The 14283-nt window shown below is 35.6% G+C and overlaps 1 protein-coding gene across 8 annotated transcripts in view; it reads right to left on the minus strand.

The window, feature by feature from the left end:
* Positions 1-14283, minus strand: part of LOC131027668 (uncharacterized) — a 279605-nt gene that overhangs the window by 169934 nt on the left and 95388 nt on the right. For all 8 annotated transcript variants that reach the window (XM_059209613.1, XM_057957741.2, XM_057957746.2 and 5 more), the window contains 2 exons: positions 8239-8329; positions 5388-5474 (listed from right to left, as the gene is read on the minus strand). In XM_059209613.1, coding sequence (XP_059065596.1) covers positions 5388-5474; positions 8239-8329 — 178 coding nt within the window. The remainder of the gene's footprint in view (positions 1-5387; positions 5475-8238; positions 8330-14283) is intronic.

The raw sequence follows: 14283 nt of genomic DNA on the forward strand, positions 1-14283 counted from the left end.
TTACATCTATTAACGTCAAGATGGTGAACGGACTTCAAGTTGAAGACAGACTTGAGGGTGCATCAAACTTCGTCTCTTGGAAGTTTAGAATAATGCTTGCCTTAGAGGAAAACGAATTAGATGAATTCATGGAGAAAGCGGTGTCGGAACCAACCGAAGAGGATGAGAAGCTTCAATGGAAGAGAAAGAATACCAAAGCAAAGAAAATGTTGGTTGACTTTGTGAAAGATCACATTGTGCCAATCATCTCCAAGTTGACGACAGCATATGACATGTTCAAGACATTAGAGGAGATGTATGAGATCAACAACACGAGTCGAGCTCTTGCCTTAAAACAACTTCACCACATCAAGATGATAAAAGGAGAATCCATCATCCATACTTCATGAGGATTACTGAATTAAGAGATCAACTCTCTACTATTGGAACACTATAGATAACAAAGAATTAACCATGTTGGCACTTAATGGTCTACCTTTATCATGGGAGTCATTCATACAAGGGATAAGCGCAAGATCAAAACTCCCTAAGTTTGATAAATTGAAGATAGACTGCATTCAAGAACAATCAAGATTGGCTACACAAGGCATGGTCAAAGCTCTACAAATGAAGATATTCATGTTCTTGCTTCTCACTCCTCAAAGAAGAATGGTAAGAAAGGCTATGTCAAAAGGAATAAAGATAAGGAATCCAATGATGCTCCTTCATTCAAAAGAAGGAAGGATCTTTCAAAGGTCCAATGCTTTAGATGTGACAAATATGGTCACTATGCAGAGAAATGTCCAACTAGGCCTATGCCTCAAGCTTCCATTGCGGATGTTGGCGAGACTCCTCCACAAAAGGATTCAAATGGATTCATATTCTATTCAGCCCTTTCAAGTAATGTGCCTACCGATCACAACACTTGGATAATTGACAGCGGTGCATCACGCCACATTACCGGATTTAGAGGACATCTAAATGATTTGGTGGAGAAAAATTCAAATGAACAAGTAATCATTGGAGATGATACTAGTTACTTCGTGAAAGGAGTTGGGACCTCCTCTCTTCACTTAAATTCAGGCATCTCCTTGCAATTGAATGATGTACTATTCATTCCAAGAATTAAGCGAAATCTTCTCTCCATATTGGCCTTGGAAGACAAGGGATATCGAATTGCATTTGTAGACGGCAAAGTCCTTGCATGGCCAAAGAAATCAAACCTCAAGACAGCTCAAGTCATTGGAGTTTGTCATGGATGTCTTTATAGACTTTGCACTCATCTTCCTCAAGCCTTACTTCATGACTCGTGAAGTACTTATGAGATTTGGCATAGAAGATTGGGTCACCTTAACTTTTGTGCACTACCTACAATGGAGAAGATGGTTACTGGCCTTCCAAAACTCAACCAGGAGCATGAAGGCACATGCAAAGGTTGTGCATTGGGTAAGAATACTAAAGGTACACTTCATAGTAGCGAAAGTAGATCCAAAAGTATTTTAGAACTCATTCATTCAGATTTGTGTGGTCCTATGTCTGTTGCATCCTTGAGTGGTTTCTTGTATTATGTTATTTTTATTGATGACTACTCGAGAAAGACTTGGATCTATTTCTTGAAAAGTAAAGAATCTGAGGAGGTACTTATGAGATTCAAGGAATTCAAAGCTCAAGTAGAGAACATATCCGGGAAGAGGATCAAAGTCTTGAGATCCGATAATGGAGGAGAGTACACCTCCGGTAATTTCTGTAATTTTTGCATTGAAGCTGGGATTAAGAGGGAGTTTTGTGTTCCCTATAATCCTCAACAGAATGGTGTGGCGGAAAGAAAAAATAGAACTATTATGGAAGCAGCCAAAGCCATCATCCATGATCAAAATCTTCAAACCTCTTTTTGGGCTGAGGCTTCTAGAACTATTGTTTATGTTCAAAATAGATGTCCTCACCATATTTTGGAGAACAGGACACCCGAAGAAGCATTCACGAGAGTGAAGCCGGATGTAAGTCATTTGAGGATCTTTGGTTGTCCAGTGTAGATACATTTACCCAAAGATAAAAGGACAAAGTTGCAACCTTCTAGCAAGAAGGGAATATTTGTAGGCTATAGTGAAACATCAAAAGCCTATAGAATCTACATTCCAGGGCAGAAATTGATCGAGTTAAGTAGGGATGTGACACTTGAAGAGGATGTTGCATTCAAAAAATTCAAGGGCATCCATGAGATAGATAGTGAAGATCAAGAGCCTCCTCAAAATATGGAAGATGACCATACTCCTAAGATTCAGAGCGAGACTCATGAACCTGAAGAAGATGATGATCCAAATGAGCCCTTGAATCCTACTGATGGGCCTAATGACATTGTGATTGGTAAGAAAAGACCTCTTTGGGCAAGGAAAATGATGCAAGATGCTGAAGGTTTTGCAGCCCCAAGTGGAACATTTAGAGAAAGTAAGAGACCTCATAAGTTCTCTAGCTATGCTGCATTGATGAGTCAAATCATTGAATCAGAACCTACCAGTGTTAAGGAAGCTACTAGTCAACAGGTTTGGAAAGATGCCATGGCAGAAAAGTATCAATCAATTCTAAAGAATGATGTTTGGGACATTGTACCTAGACCGGAAGGTAAATCTGTTGTTTCTTCTAAATGGCTCTTTAAGATCAAACATGTTGCTGATGGTAGTATAGAGAAATACAAGGCTAGGTTTGTGGCCAGAGGATTCTCGCAGGAGGGAATTGACTATGAAGAAACCTTTGCTCCAATCACCCGATATACCTCCATCAGGACCATCATTGCTATTGCAACATCTAAAGGACGGAAGATTCACCAAATGGATGTGAAGACAGCTTTTCTAAATGGTGTAATCGAGGAAGAAGTATATATCAAGCAACTTGAAAGATTTGTGGTACATGGGAAGGAGTCTCATATTTGAAAGCTGAAGAACGCATTGTATGGCCTTAAGTAGGCTCCTCCTGCTTGGTACGAAAGGATTGATCGTTGCTTGATGGGCTTGGGCTTCTCCAAGAATGATGCAGATTCAAACTTTTACTTCAAGGTAATTAATGGGGAAGCACTAATCCTAATTCTTTATGTTGATGGCTTACTTATCACTAGAGAAGATAATCTTATTAGCAAATGCAAGGAGTTAGCTTCTGAATTTGAGATGCAGGATCTTGGTAAATGAACTTCCTTGGGTTAGAAGTTTGGCAGAAATCTGATGGGATCATTCTGAGTCAAGGGAAGTACACGATTGACATTCTAAAGAGATTTGGTATGATGGATTGTAAATCCATGTCCACACCTATGGAGACCAACTTGCATAAGTTAAGAGAGGTTGCTGCTATTTTTGACCTAGTGGATTCTACACTATGCAGGCAGATGATTGGGTCTTTGATGTACCTAGTCAATACTAGACCAAATATTTGCTATGCACTAAGTGCACGTAGCCAGTTCATGTGTGAACCAAAGCAAATACATCTAGTTGCAGTAAAACATATTCTGAGATACTTGCGCAACACAGTTGGATACAGCCTGAAACATTCTTCTGATGTGGAATTGAAGCTCCATGGATGCACTAATTCTGATTGGGCAGGGTGTGTCACTAATCGGAAGAGCACCTCAGGTTGTTTTAGTTTGGGTTCTGCCATGATTTCTCGGTGCAGCAGGAAACAATCTTTAGTGGCTCTAAGCTCTACAAAGGCCGAGTATACTGCAGCATGTGTAGGAGCACGAGAAGCAGTATGGCTCCGGAAGCTTCTTGCAGGATTGTTTGGGAAATCCTTAGAGCCTACAATTATCCATTGTGATAATCAAAGTTGTGTAAAGCTCTTTGTCAATCCCGTGTTTCATGACAGAACAAAGCATGTGGAGATCAAGTATCACTATGTTAGAGACATGGTGGAAAGGAAAGCTATTCAATTGAGATACATTAGTACTGATAAGCAAATGGCAGACGTTCTCAACAAGCCTCTCTCTAGGATAAAGTTTGTATACTTTTGAGATAAGCTTCGTATGGTGGAGAATGAAGCCCTAGCTAAGATTGAGTCTTATCATCATTGATGTATATATTTATATTTGTATTTTATACTAACGCATTCTTCCCTTTGAGAGAGAAGTATAAAGTGTAAGCTCCTGCTAATGCATTTTTCTTTGAGAGAGATTTAAGGTGAAAGCCCTTATTTCCACCCTCTGGGATGAACCATGATGGATCCACCCTCTAAGATGAGTCATGGTGGATGTAATGTGTGTGATGCCATGACAACATCACGTGAGAGAGTCTGTGATGATTTTTCTTGTACTTGTGTGTTCACCCTCTGGGATGAGCCATGGTGAATATCATTGTGAGGTGACGATCTCACAATGATGAACCTTGCTATCCACAAAATTTGAATGACTTATATAAAAGCTTATACAAATTTGATCAACCATATGGCCCTTGCAAACACCTTGTTAACGTTGCTGTATGTAGCGTATGTCGGATCCTTCAGACCAACATAAATGCCTAGTGGCCTATCGGCCTTAGACATTTATATTCTCTGATTTAAATATCATGTTCTTGTGGATTTTTTAACTTTCTGATTTTAGCGACTTTATAAACCGGTTGCAAATGATTCTTAACAAATTATAATCTAACACCTTGGGAGATGTGTTGGTTAACATATAATTAATGATTAATGAGAAGACGTGATTGTTAATATGAAGCCAATCTTGGAAGGAGACGTGTTGATTGGCTTCATCAATCCACGGGTATATAATTCGATTCCTCTTCTCTCCCAAGGCAATCAAATTAACTGACAATTACAGTAGATCGAATCAATACATACAACAAGCAGATCAAAGTAAATATAACCTTCAGCAGTTCCCCTTATTCTTTCAGCAGTCCGTTGATTATCATCTACAGCAGATCGTGTATTCTCCTACAGCAAAATCGTGTGTTAGCTTCTGCATATCGGGTTCTTCCTCAGCTAGTTGAAATCTCACTTAAAAGGAAGATCGAACCTGTATCATTCTTTATTAATAATCTAGCTTCAAATTGTGAAAGACATATTACTATTTTGTATATTCAATCTGATCACCAAATTTAACAGTTAAGACACAACATAGAAGCAAAAGCTGTATATGAATTAAGAACCGCTTGCATTAAAGAACACTCCCAAACACACTAACATGCACGAATATGTACGGCTTATTATGTTATGCTCTAATGATATGGTACAATGATAATTACGATGGTGAGCAAGCAAAATTTCTAAACTCACAACTCCTGAGCTAAAGTTCTTATAAGATGAAGTAAAACAAAAATTATTATTTTAAACAAGATTCCTTCCATATCAACTTTAATACGTTGGCAGGCAGGAAACATAATCAAAAAAGAGAGATATCTCAATGAATTCCAAAATTACATATCACTTACTTTTCCAATTGTTTTTAAAAACTTTGTGAGGGATGGTGGATTAGCTTGATCAATACAAAGTGACCCGCGCTCATCCAAAATGGTATTCTGTCAGAAATGCATGAAAAATTATTGGTATATAGAATATAAAAAAAATGATGACAAGAAAAAAAAGATCAGATGTAAGCATTGAATCCTTGATACACATCAACCATATTCATTAACATGAAAACACTAATCATTTTCCTGTCAATTCTATATCTTTTGATTCTTGCCATAAATGGAAAATATAACTTGAAGACTGGAGCCTAAAACAAGACAAAATCGATTGTTGGTGTTATGTAGCAAACGATTTTCTTTCTGTTTGCATTGTATTTCAGCAGGTAGTGTTTCTCCAGTAACCTTACACATGTCTATTATTCAGAAATGAAAGTCTCTTAGAGGAGATGAGTTCTAGCCCTTACCGCAATATTTTTCTGTTCGGCCATCTTTATGTATATTTCAAGGAAAGATTTGATACATTTAAATGTCGTGTTTGTTGATTGTTTGTTTCTTGTTCTCCTCTTATCAATAAGGTTAAAGGAAATCTCAAGGGAAAACCATTGGTTTTTAGTATTGGCTAAATTTAGCAAAGGAATTGAATGAAAATGTTTGAGTGATCAACAATCTACATAGGCTACAATTGATACAAAACACTAGAAAAGGTTTTTGGACCTTTTCACTACTGACAAAATGCTATCCTACTGAAATTCAACATAAATGAATATTAAGTTATTTAGGAGTTCTATTTGAATAATACCCCTAGTTTGCAATGAATTAAAAGGAAAATGCAGAAAACTACAAAATAGAAAACCAGGCAATGGAAACAATAAGTTTAGGCAGAGAAACTGCCAAAGGATATAAAAGCTCCACCACAAGAAAATTCAAAGCTGTATTCTTGCTCTTGCAATGGTCAAAACAGCACCAGATCTCTCTAGGTCTTGGAGCCTGATTTCCCTATTCTTTGGTTACAACTCTACTCTTCCCTAATCAATCTACAAGGAACTTGCCAAAAATAACCCCTTGAAAGTAGACTTGCAAGAATTTACCTATATAGTTGGTCATAAGCTTCTTAACTCTGTTTTTTCCCTCTTGCTAGCTCTTCTTTCAACACTTTGATCAATATTGACAACCTCAAGGATAAGATCATTTGAATTTAGACTCCACCTAGTAGGTTTATCAAAGAGGTCAAACTTGCCAAAAATAACCCATAACAAGAAAATATTCAAGTCTTTCTTGAGAAAGGATATTCTATCTAGACACTGTTGTCTTTTTTGTCAAAAGGGTAGTAGACCACCCATACTTCATTAATAATAAAAAGTTCAGAATATACACACAAACCAATCTAGACAGTGAAATTTGAAAGAAAAAAGGCTCCAATCAGGAGTAAGAGAATCAAAAAGACCTCTTAAGGGAGGAAAAACAGTTCATGATTAACACAACAAAACAAAAAAACACCAGCAACAAAGAGGGACAAACCCAAAAGTAGAGCTCCCTGGAGCAAGAGGATGAGGAACTATTGCCAAACAGTTCGATTTCTCAAAGGAGGAAGGTGGCAATGAGGAATGCACAATGTCTACCGAGAGGAAGGGGATTGCATGAAATAGCTTCCTCACCTAGTTTGTCAAAAGGGGACCAAGCACCTAGCTGTCAGCATTAACTACTCGTCAAAAATCCTTGCATTGTTCTCACAAACACCCTTCACCATTTAACTATAGACAGATTATTGTTGGGTCCTTGTTTATCTCAGTAAGCATGAATAACCGCCCTATCCAAGTAGAGCCAACCGGATTTCTTCCCATGTTTATTGGGCTTTGAGGGCATAAATATCTCAAATCTAACCTGATTTCTTTAAGGCAACTACACCAATGTTTATTTATTTATCTGATCAAGCTTATGCTTGGAATAATGAAGAAATAACAATGCATGAGAAGCATAATATATCTTTATTCATACATTGAATTATTACAGAAGTAGACCAAAGATGGTTGGCCAAGGATCAAACTTGACCATATTGTTTTCCTTAATGATACAAAATATATTTAAAGGACCCAACAGTTACCAAAAGGAACACAACCGTCAACTAACTCTTATAACCACCTGAAGCCAACAAACAATTAATACATAGTCTGGTAAACCATATCATCAAAACATAATAATAGGCATCGGACACTAACTACACTTTCTTAAGTATCAAGTAAACACTTCAAACCAAAAACAGCTGAGACAAGCCCAGCTAATTAAAAACTATCGTAGCCCTATTAGTCTAACACGATGTTTATCATACTCACACCATCATTCAAAAGTGATCCATATTGTATAAGTGAGAGGCGGCCCAATTTGTTGAGGACTGAATTTCGATAATTTATAAAGCTGATGGTTGAATCACAGGAAAACATGTAGAATGTACTGATAAGAGATGTGTTGAAGCTTGGGTGGACATACAACTGATGACTTCTTCTATCTACTTGATGTCCATAATTTTTTATTCAATATTTTCATTAGTCCTATCCTTGATATCATCTCACTCATGATTAAACAATTATAGCCTCTAGCATACAGGCTTGGTTTACCAAGAAGATGATGTTTGATTTAGTACGAAAATATTTCATGTTAAAATCAGAATCTTTAATAAACTAATGATAAAATCTGGCGCAACTCTATGTTTAACAATGCAAGCTCCAAAGTTATCATATATGAAACATATATTCCAAAGTATAATTTTCTAGAAATAGCTGGACAATATAAGCACTAACATTTAGCACAACAATTATCCAGATATAGGAAAAAGTTTTGGTATTAGTTCAACAATTAATTCAAAGAAGTATCTTACCACTGTGTGTAAATCATCTTCGTCTACCCACATCATTGGTTTCTCATTCCTTAGTATGTAGTTGATTGGTGAACTGTGCAATTCCTCCTTACTGAGTTATAGCACAGACAAAAACTTAATTAAGTACAATTATAAGTTTCAAACAGATAACAAATAATATCTAAAGAAAAACAAAATATATACAGTTACAGTGCTATAGGATCATCTTAACGGAACAGCATATGCTATTAAAAATACAAGAATATAAAACCAAATAGAAAGTGGGCATTAAAATTTAAGTGCAGCACTAGAGGATCATATTGAAGGAACACCATGTGATATGAAAAGAACAAAAACAAAAAAGGCAAATGGAAAGTAGGCATTAAAGTTTAAGCATAAAATTGACACATTATTCGAATGAAAATCACCAACAACAAACTTGAGTTCTGTTTATTAAATAAGGGTTCCTAAATCCTAAATATGCACGCAACACATAGGGCGAAAGGTCAAATATATGTATGTCAAGAAACCTTATTTAGTTGTTAGCATCGTAATTGAACTACTCACCAAAAGCAAAAACTCGCCAAGGCCCCAAAAAAAACTCGGCGAAAACTCGGCAACTTAAAAAATTGCTTAAATTTAATTAGAAATGCATTTTTTTTTTTGCAAAATTCAATGAGGAGATGCATCCAATGAGTCAATAAATGAGTCAACAAAAGAAAAAAGCTGAGTCTAGATATATTTGATTGATTTAAATGCAAATTGGATACAAAATGGCATCCTCTTGTGGAATGTTGATGGCTGATAGATTGAAACAAAATGAAATAGCAAATTGTTCTTGTAAAACTAAAATTAAATACTACATCAAAAAATTTTACATCTTCCTCTTCCCATCTCTAGTGAAAACCAGGGGAAAGATAGAACTAGAGGGTCTAGTCCTAAGAGGCCGATGTGGCTCCTCCACCTCGCCAAAATTAGGTTGAGGGTAGCACCCCTCACAAGGCTCTAAGGGTGAGAGAGAAAGGGGTAGAGAGATAGGTCTCGATCTTGGGGGAGAGAGGATAGAGTGAGATAGAGAGTGTAGAGAGAGGGGATAGAAGAAGAGTGATAGGGAGATAGATAGGTCTCAAATTCGAGACAAATAAAGTGAGTGAGATAGAGAAAGTGGGAGAATGCTAATAGAAGCCTACTGATTACTGAAATTTGACTGTCTGGAAATTTAAAAGATCTTCTAAAATCTAGAATTTGCATTATAACTCCTAGAGATCTGAAAACACTCTCAAACATCCTGCCAATTGTGACTTATACTTAAATGTTATATTTCATGTATATATTTTGATGAAGAGAATGAGACTGACTTGAAAAAAAAATTTAGATAATTTTCTTATGTGTTTGGGCCTCTTTTTTATACAGCCAATTTTTTACCAGGGACTCGCCGAGTTTTTATGAAAAACTCGGCAAGTTTTTCCCAAAAACTCGGCGAGTTTCTTCAGCAAGCCAATGGCATAAATAATTGTGATTTTTTCAAAACTCGGCAAGTATTCCATCTATGGTTAGCATGATGAAACCAAGGCATTTACCATATAATTTCTTGCTGACATTTTTACTAAACCCAGTATTGCAATATTCCAATTTTAGTTTCCAACTTCAAATGGACCATGAACTGTTCCTCAAACCTCAAAATTTCTGGATGGGCCTGTAAAGTTTGCAACCTCCACCATGGGAGGTCAAGTTGCAAAGATCTGTCTATAAAATATCCACAACCTTCATTGCTGTCCAAGGATTGGTGTGTTTGATGACTTTGATCTTGATCCCAAATTCACCAATAACTTTTGGAAGGACTTTTTCCAATCCCAAGGCACTCAACTTGCCACAAGTTCTTCATACCATCAACAAAAAGTGGCTAAACTGCATCAGAGAACAAATGTTCAGAGGGGTATCTTTGATGTTTTGCAGCATACAGGCAGTCCAAATGGGTAAAGTAGCCCTAGCAAATGGTGGTACAACACTACCTACCACACAGTCACTAATTTGACTCATGTAATGTCCCTTTTATTGGCCTCGGTAAGAAGAAAAGAGATAATTTAATTAAAATTAATAAATGTCTTAAATTGATATTTTTAAGCAACTTGTGTTTAATTAATTGTTTAGATGAATATTTTATTAAAGTGACTATAGCTGGGGACCAAAATAAAATTATATAAGGTCACTTTTGTGGAGGAAAAATAATTATTAATTATTATTTAGAAGTCACTTTTAAATATATTTTTAAGGGATTCTTTTGGAGCGTTTTGTGCATTTGATATTTTCTTGAAACCCCAGTTATGGAGTTGAGTAGATTCCTAGCCCTGCAAGATGAAAACCCGAAAGTGAAGATTGCTTTCAGTGGTGAAATATTCCTCCCTAGCCAATAGGGCGAGATTCACTCAAGGTCATGATTTGTGTGAAAAACAAAGAGATTCATTGTTAGTGGCAAGTTCTAGGTATCTAGGTACAAATTTATTCAAATTTACAGGCCCCATAGAATTGTAGGGGCATTGATATTGATTTCAAAGAATCCAATCCTATCTATAAATACAAGACAAATTGCCAGCTTGAGAATTAGTCTAGTATGGTGTTTGAGTTCATATTGAGCCTCTGTAAAGAAATGCGCATATGGGTAGGAATGTAGAGATCTAAGCCCTGCACGGTGGGGGAGCTTCCATCGCCCTACTATTCTAATGGGGTGAATATCGTAAATAGAGGTCTTCCCTGATTCTCTCTCCATGGTGGTCACTCATGTTTGGGTCCTGTGTTTTCAATCGACATCCATGACAAGCAGATGGACCAGACTGACCCAAGGAGGAACAATTCAGAATGGTCCAGAAGCGATGGTGCACTCTCCGAGGAACAACTCAACAAAACAGAAAACCCTTGGGATTGGATGGGAATTCTAGGAGCCCTAAAGCGAACGGGGAGTTGTAATATGAGAGTAGGATGGCGGAAAAGGAGGAGAGAGAAGATCAAGCGGAGGGACCGGACCAACGGCTTAATCTCCCTCAATCCATGCAAGAGCATTGTCGATGAATACCTACATCGGCTAGCCATAAAATAGTAGGAACCCACCCACACAACAAACTAAAAAGGCAGCAGCATTATTCTGATGAACCAAAGGGTGCCCTACGGGGAAAGGAACTATACATAGTTTCCGGCCCTTACCTCCTTCTCCCACCCACCCCAATCAGCTTTGTAATTTTAGTATTTGTGAAGGTGAAAATATCAGTAAAACCCTTTTGTTGTGTATGCTCTGGAAAAGGTGATTTAAAAATTAAATATTTTATTTGGCTGAGCAAACATACCCAGCCGTACAGTTTAAATATTTTACTTTCACTTAGCTAACAACATTCTTTACAGATAACTTCAATTAAATATGACTATTATAAAGCTACATTGGACCAACAATCTAAAGCGAAATTGATATTCCAATAACCCCTCATTAATGTCCAATTAGACATCATTACAGAACATCTTCGAAGTGATGGCACATTAAAATAACTCTTCAATCAAATCACATATATATATCAGCAGGTTCTACTTCTTTTATGTCCCACCCATTTGCATAAACTTCGACAAAATTGATTTCCTTAATTTTGCATTACTAGGGTATAGAATCCTGGAAAAGCCTTGCAATATGTCCTTGTTCACCACAATGATAGCATGCAAAATGTGATTTACCATTATTCCCCTATCCATATTTGATCTTGATTTTTACTGCCCTTTGCACTTATGTTTTGTCAATGCTACAAGGGTTTCTCTTTTTCCAACTTTGTTTCTTCTCTGTTCTGCATCTATCGTTCTTTCTTTAAAACATTACCTGAAATCTACTCAAAATCTCCAGAAGTTGCAATAATTGACAAAGTTTCAACTATTCCCTTATAATCTTGAGGCAAGTTTTTTAATACAATGGATACAAATTCTCTATCATCTATATTTTCCCCAAACCTTGCAAGTTGACTTTTGACATCCTACAATTTCTAAAGGTGGTCACCCATTGATCCACCATCCCATTACTTAAAAGCAGAAAGTCTATTTTACGAATAAGTACCCTACTCGCACTTGAGTCCACATAAAAGGAAAGTAATTACTTCAGTGTAGCAATTCCATTGTCTGCATCAGCAATCAAAGGGACAATATCATAATTGACAGAGTTGACAATGTTCGATGGACTTTTAAGATTAGATATAACATATTTGTGTTGCAATAAATCCCCATCTGGTAGTCTCTTTTTGGTTTCACTAACAATGTCTCACATCCCTTTCACCCTGAAAGGCTTTCATTTTATGATTCCAAATAGAATAATTATCTCGTGTTAACTTCTAAGACTTGATTAAACTACAAACAGCCTGTATCTTTGAAGATTTTAAGATTCATTAAAATGTTTTACTGTTTCAGGTGAGGATTTAATTAAAGAAAATTACTGTTTCAGTAAAACCACTCACAAGTCCTCCAATAAACAGTCAAAATTTCACTATTCAACAAATCAATATGACCATTCAACTACTCTCACAAGATTATTTTCCAAAACAATTACCTTAAAATATTAAAACATTTCTGCTGTCATCAAGAACCTCAACAAAAACAAGAAGACCAGGTCTCCATACAACATTTTTCAAGAAACAAATTTTCCTCAACACCAAGATTTATCAGCAAAAGTTTATCTAAACTACTCAAAGACACCAACAAATTCATCCGAGCTATATTTCTGCATCACACAAAAGATCCTGAATGATAAAAAAAACGTCAACAAAACCTACTCAGGCAATCCATGCCTCTGTAATCTTAAGAAATCAGACTGTCTATATGTCCAGGGTCTACACCAAATTCCTGTCTTGTTTGTTTTTCTATTTATAAATCAACAAAGTAATTTTTACAGACTTCATCTGAAACCTTGTATATAAACCCCACCCAGTCTGTTGTAGGACCATTTTACTGTTTCTATAACCATCCATGGCTCCTAGATCATTTGTATCTCATCAGATGCAAACCCCTACCATTTGTCTAAAGATACCAACCATAAGAGTGTGAGGATAACACTCTCCAGAAAGTTTGTCATGTCCCCTCCTTGATCGTTATATATATCCTAAGGAAGTAATTATTATTATTAATTAATATAATAATAATAACGAATTTCTATTTGAAATTTATTTATTTATTAAATGTATTATTTAAGTAATATCTATTACTAATCATGAAATATTCAAATAAAAATAAACAATAAAACTATAATAATATAAATAAATAAATAACTTAATGTATTTAATGTATAAAATAATAAAGAAAAAAATATTATTAAATGAACGATTAAAATGTTAATATATTTAATATATAAAATAATAAAGAAAAATATTATTAAATGAATGATTAAAAGGTTAAGGTATTTAATGTATTAAATAATAAAGAAAAAAAGTATTATTAAATTAAAATATTAATACACTATAGTTCGTGCGGAAGGGACCCGTGGAGGGATGTAACCCTTCACGGGGTATAAGGTAGAGGTCACCACGGGAGAATAAGGGAAGAGGAATACGGGGGGAAGACTATGGGGTCTGGAGACATAGTGTCTGGGAAAACATTACGGTATGTATATAAAGGCTGTTAACAATATCATATGATGGTATTACAATCTAATTTGGTTATTACATTTAATATTAATAATACAATTTAATATGATCAATACAATATGATATGGTTAGTATAACACAATGTTGTTAATATATTATGGTGCTGCTAATATAATATAATAACTGTTAACACTGTTAATGTAATACAATACATTAATTCGGTCACATATTGACATAATGATATTGTTAATGTAATATAATATAAAGATGGCAAAATAACATAATGATGTTAATAAAATCTAAAGCTCATACGGTTAATCAAATCTGATATAATATTGCTAATATGGTAAGATATTATCAATGTAATACAATACTGGAATGTAATAAAATGCAACATAAAATAATGTTAATAACACAACACAATATAATGTTATTAGTGACATTGTTAATATCAATATGATAAAAG

This window comes from Cryptomeria japonica, chromosome 8, assembly GCF_030272615.1.
Source record: "Cryptomeria japonica chromosome 8, Sugi_1.0, whole genome shotgun sequence".
Taxonomy (NCBI): domain Eukaryota; kingdom Viridiplantae; phylum Streptophyta; class Pinopsida; order Cupressales; family Cupressaceae; genus Cryptomeria; species Cryptomeria japonica.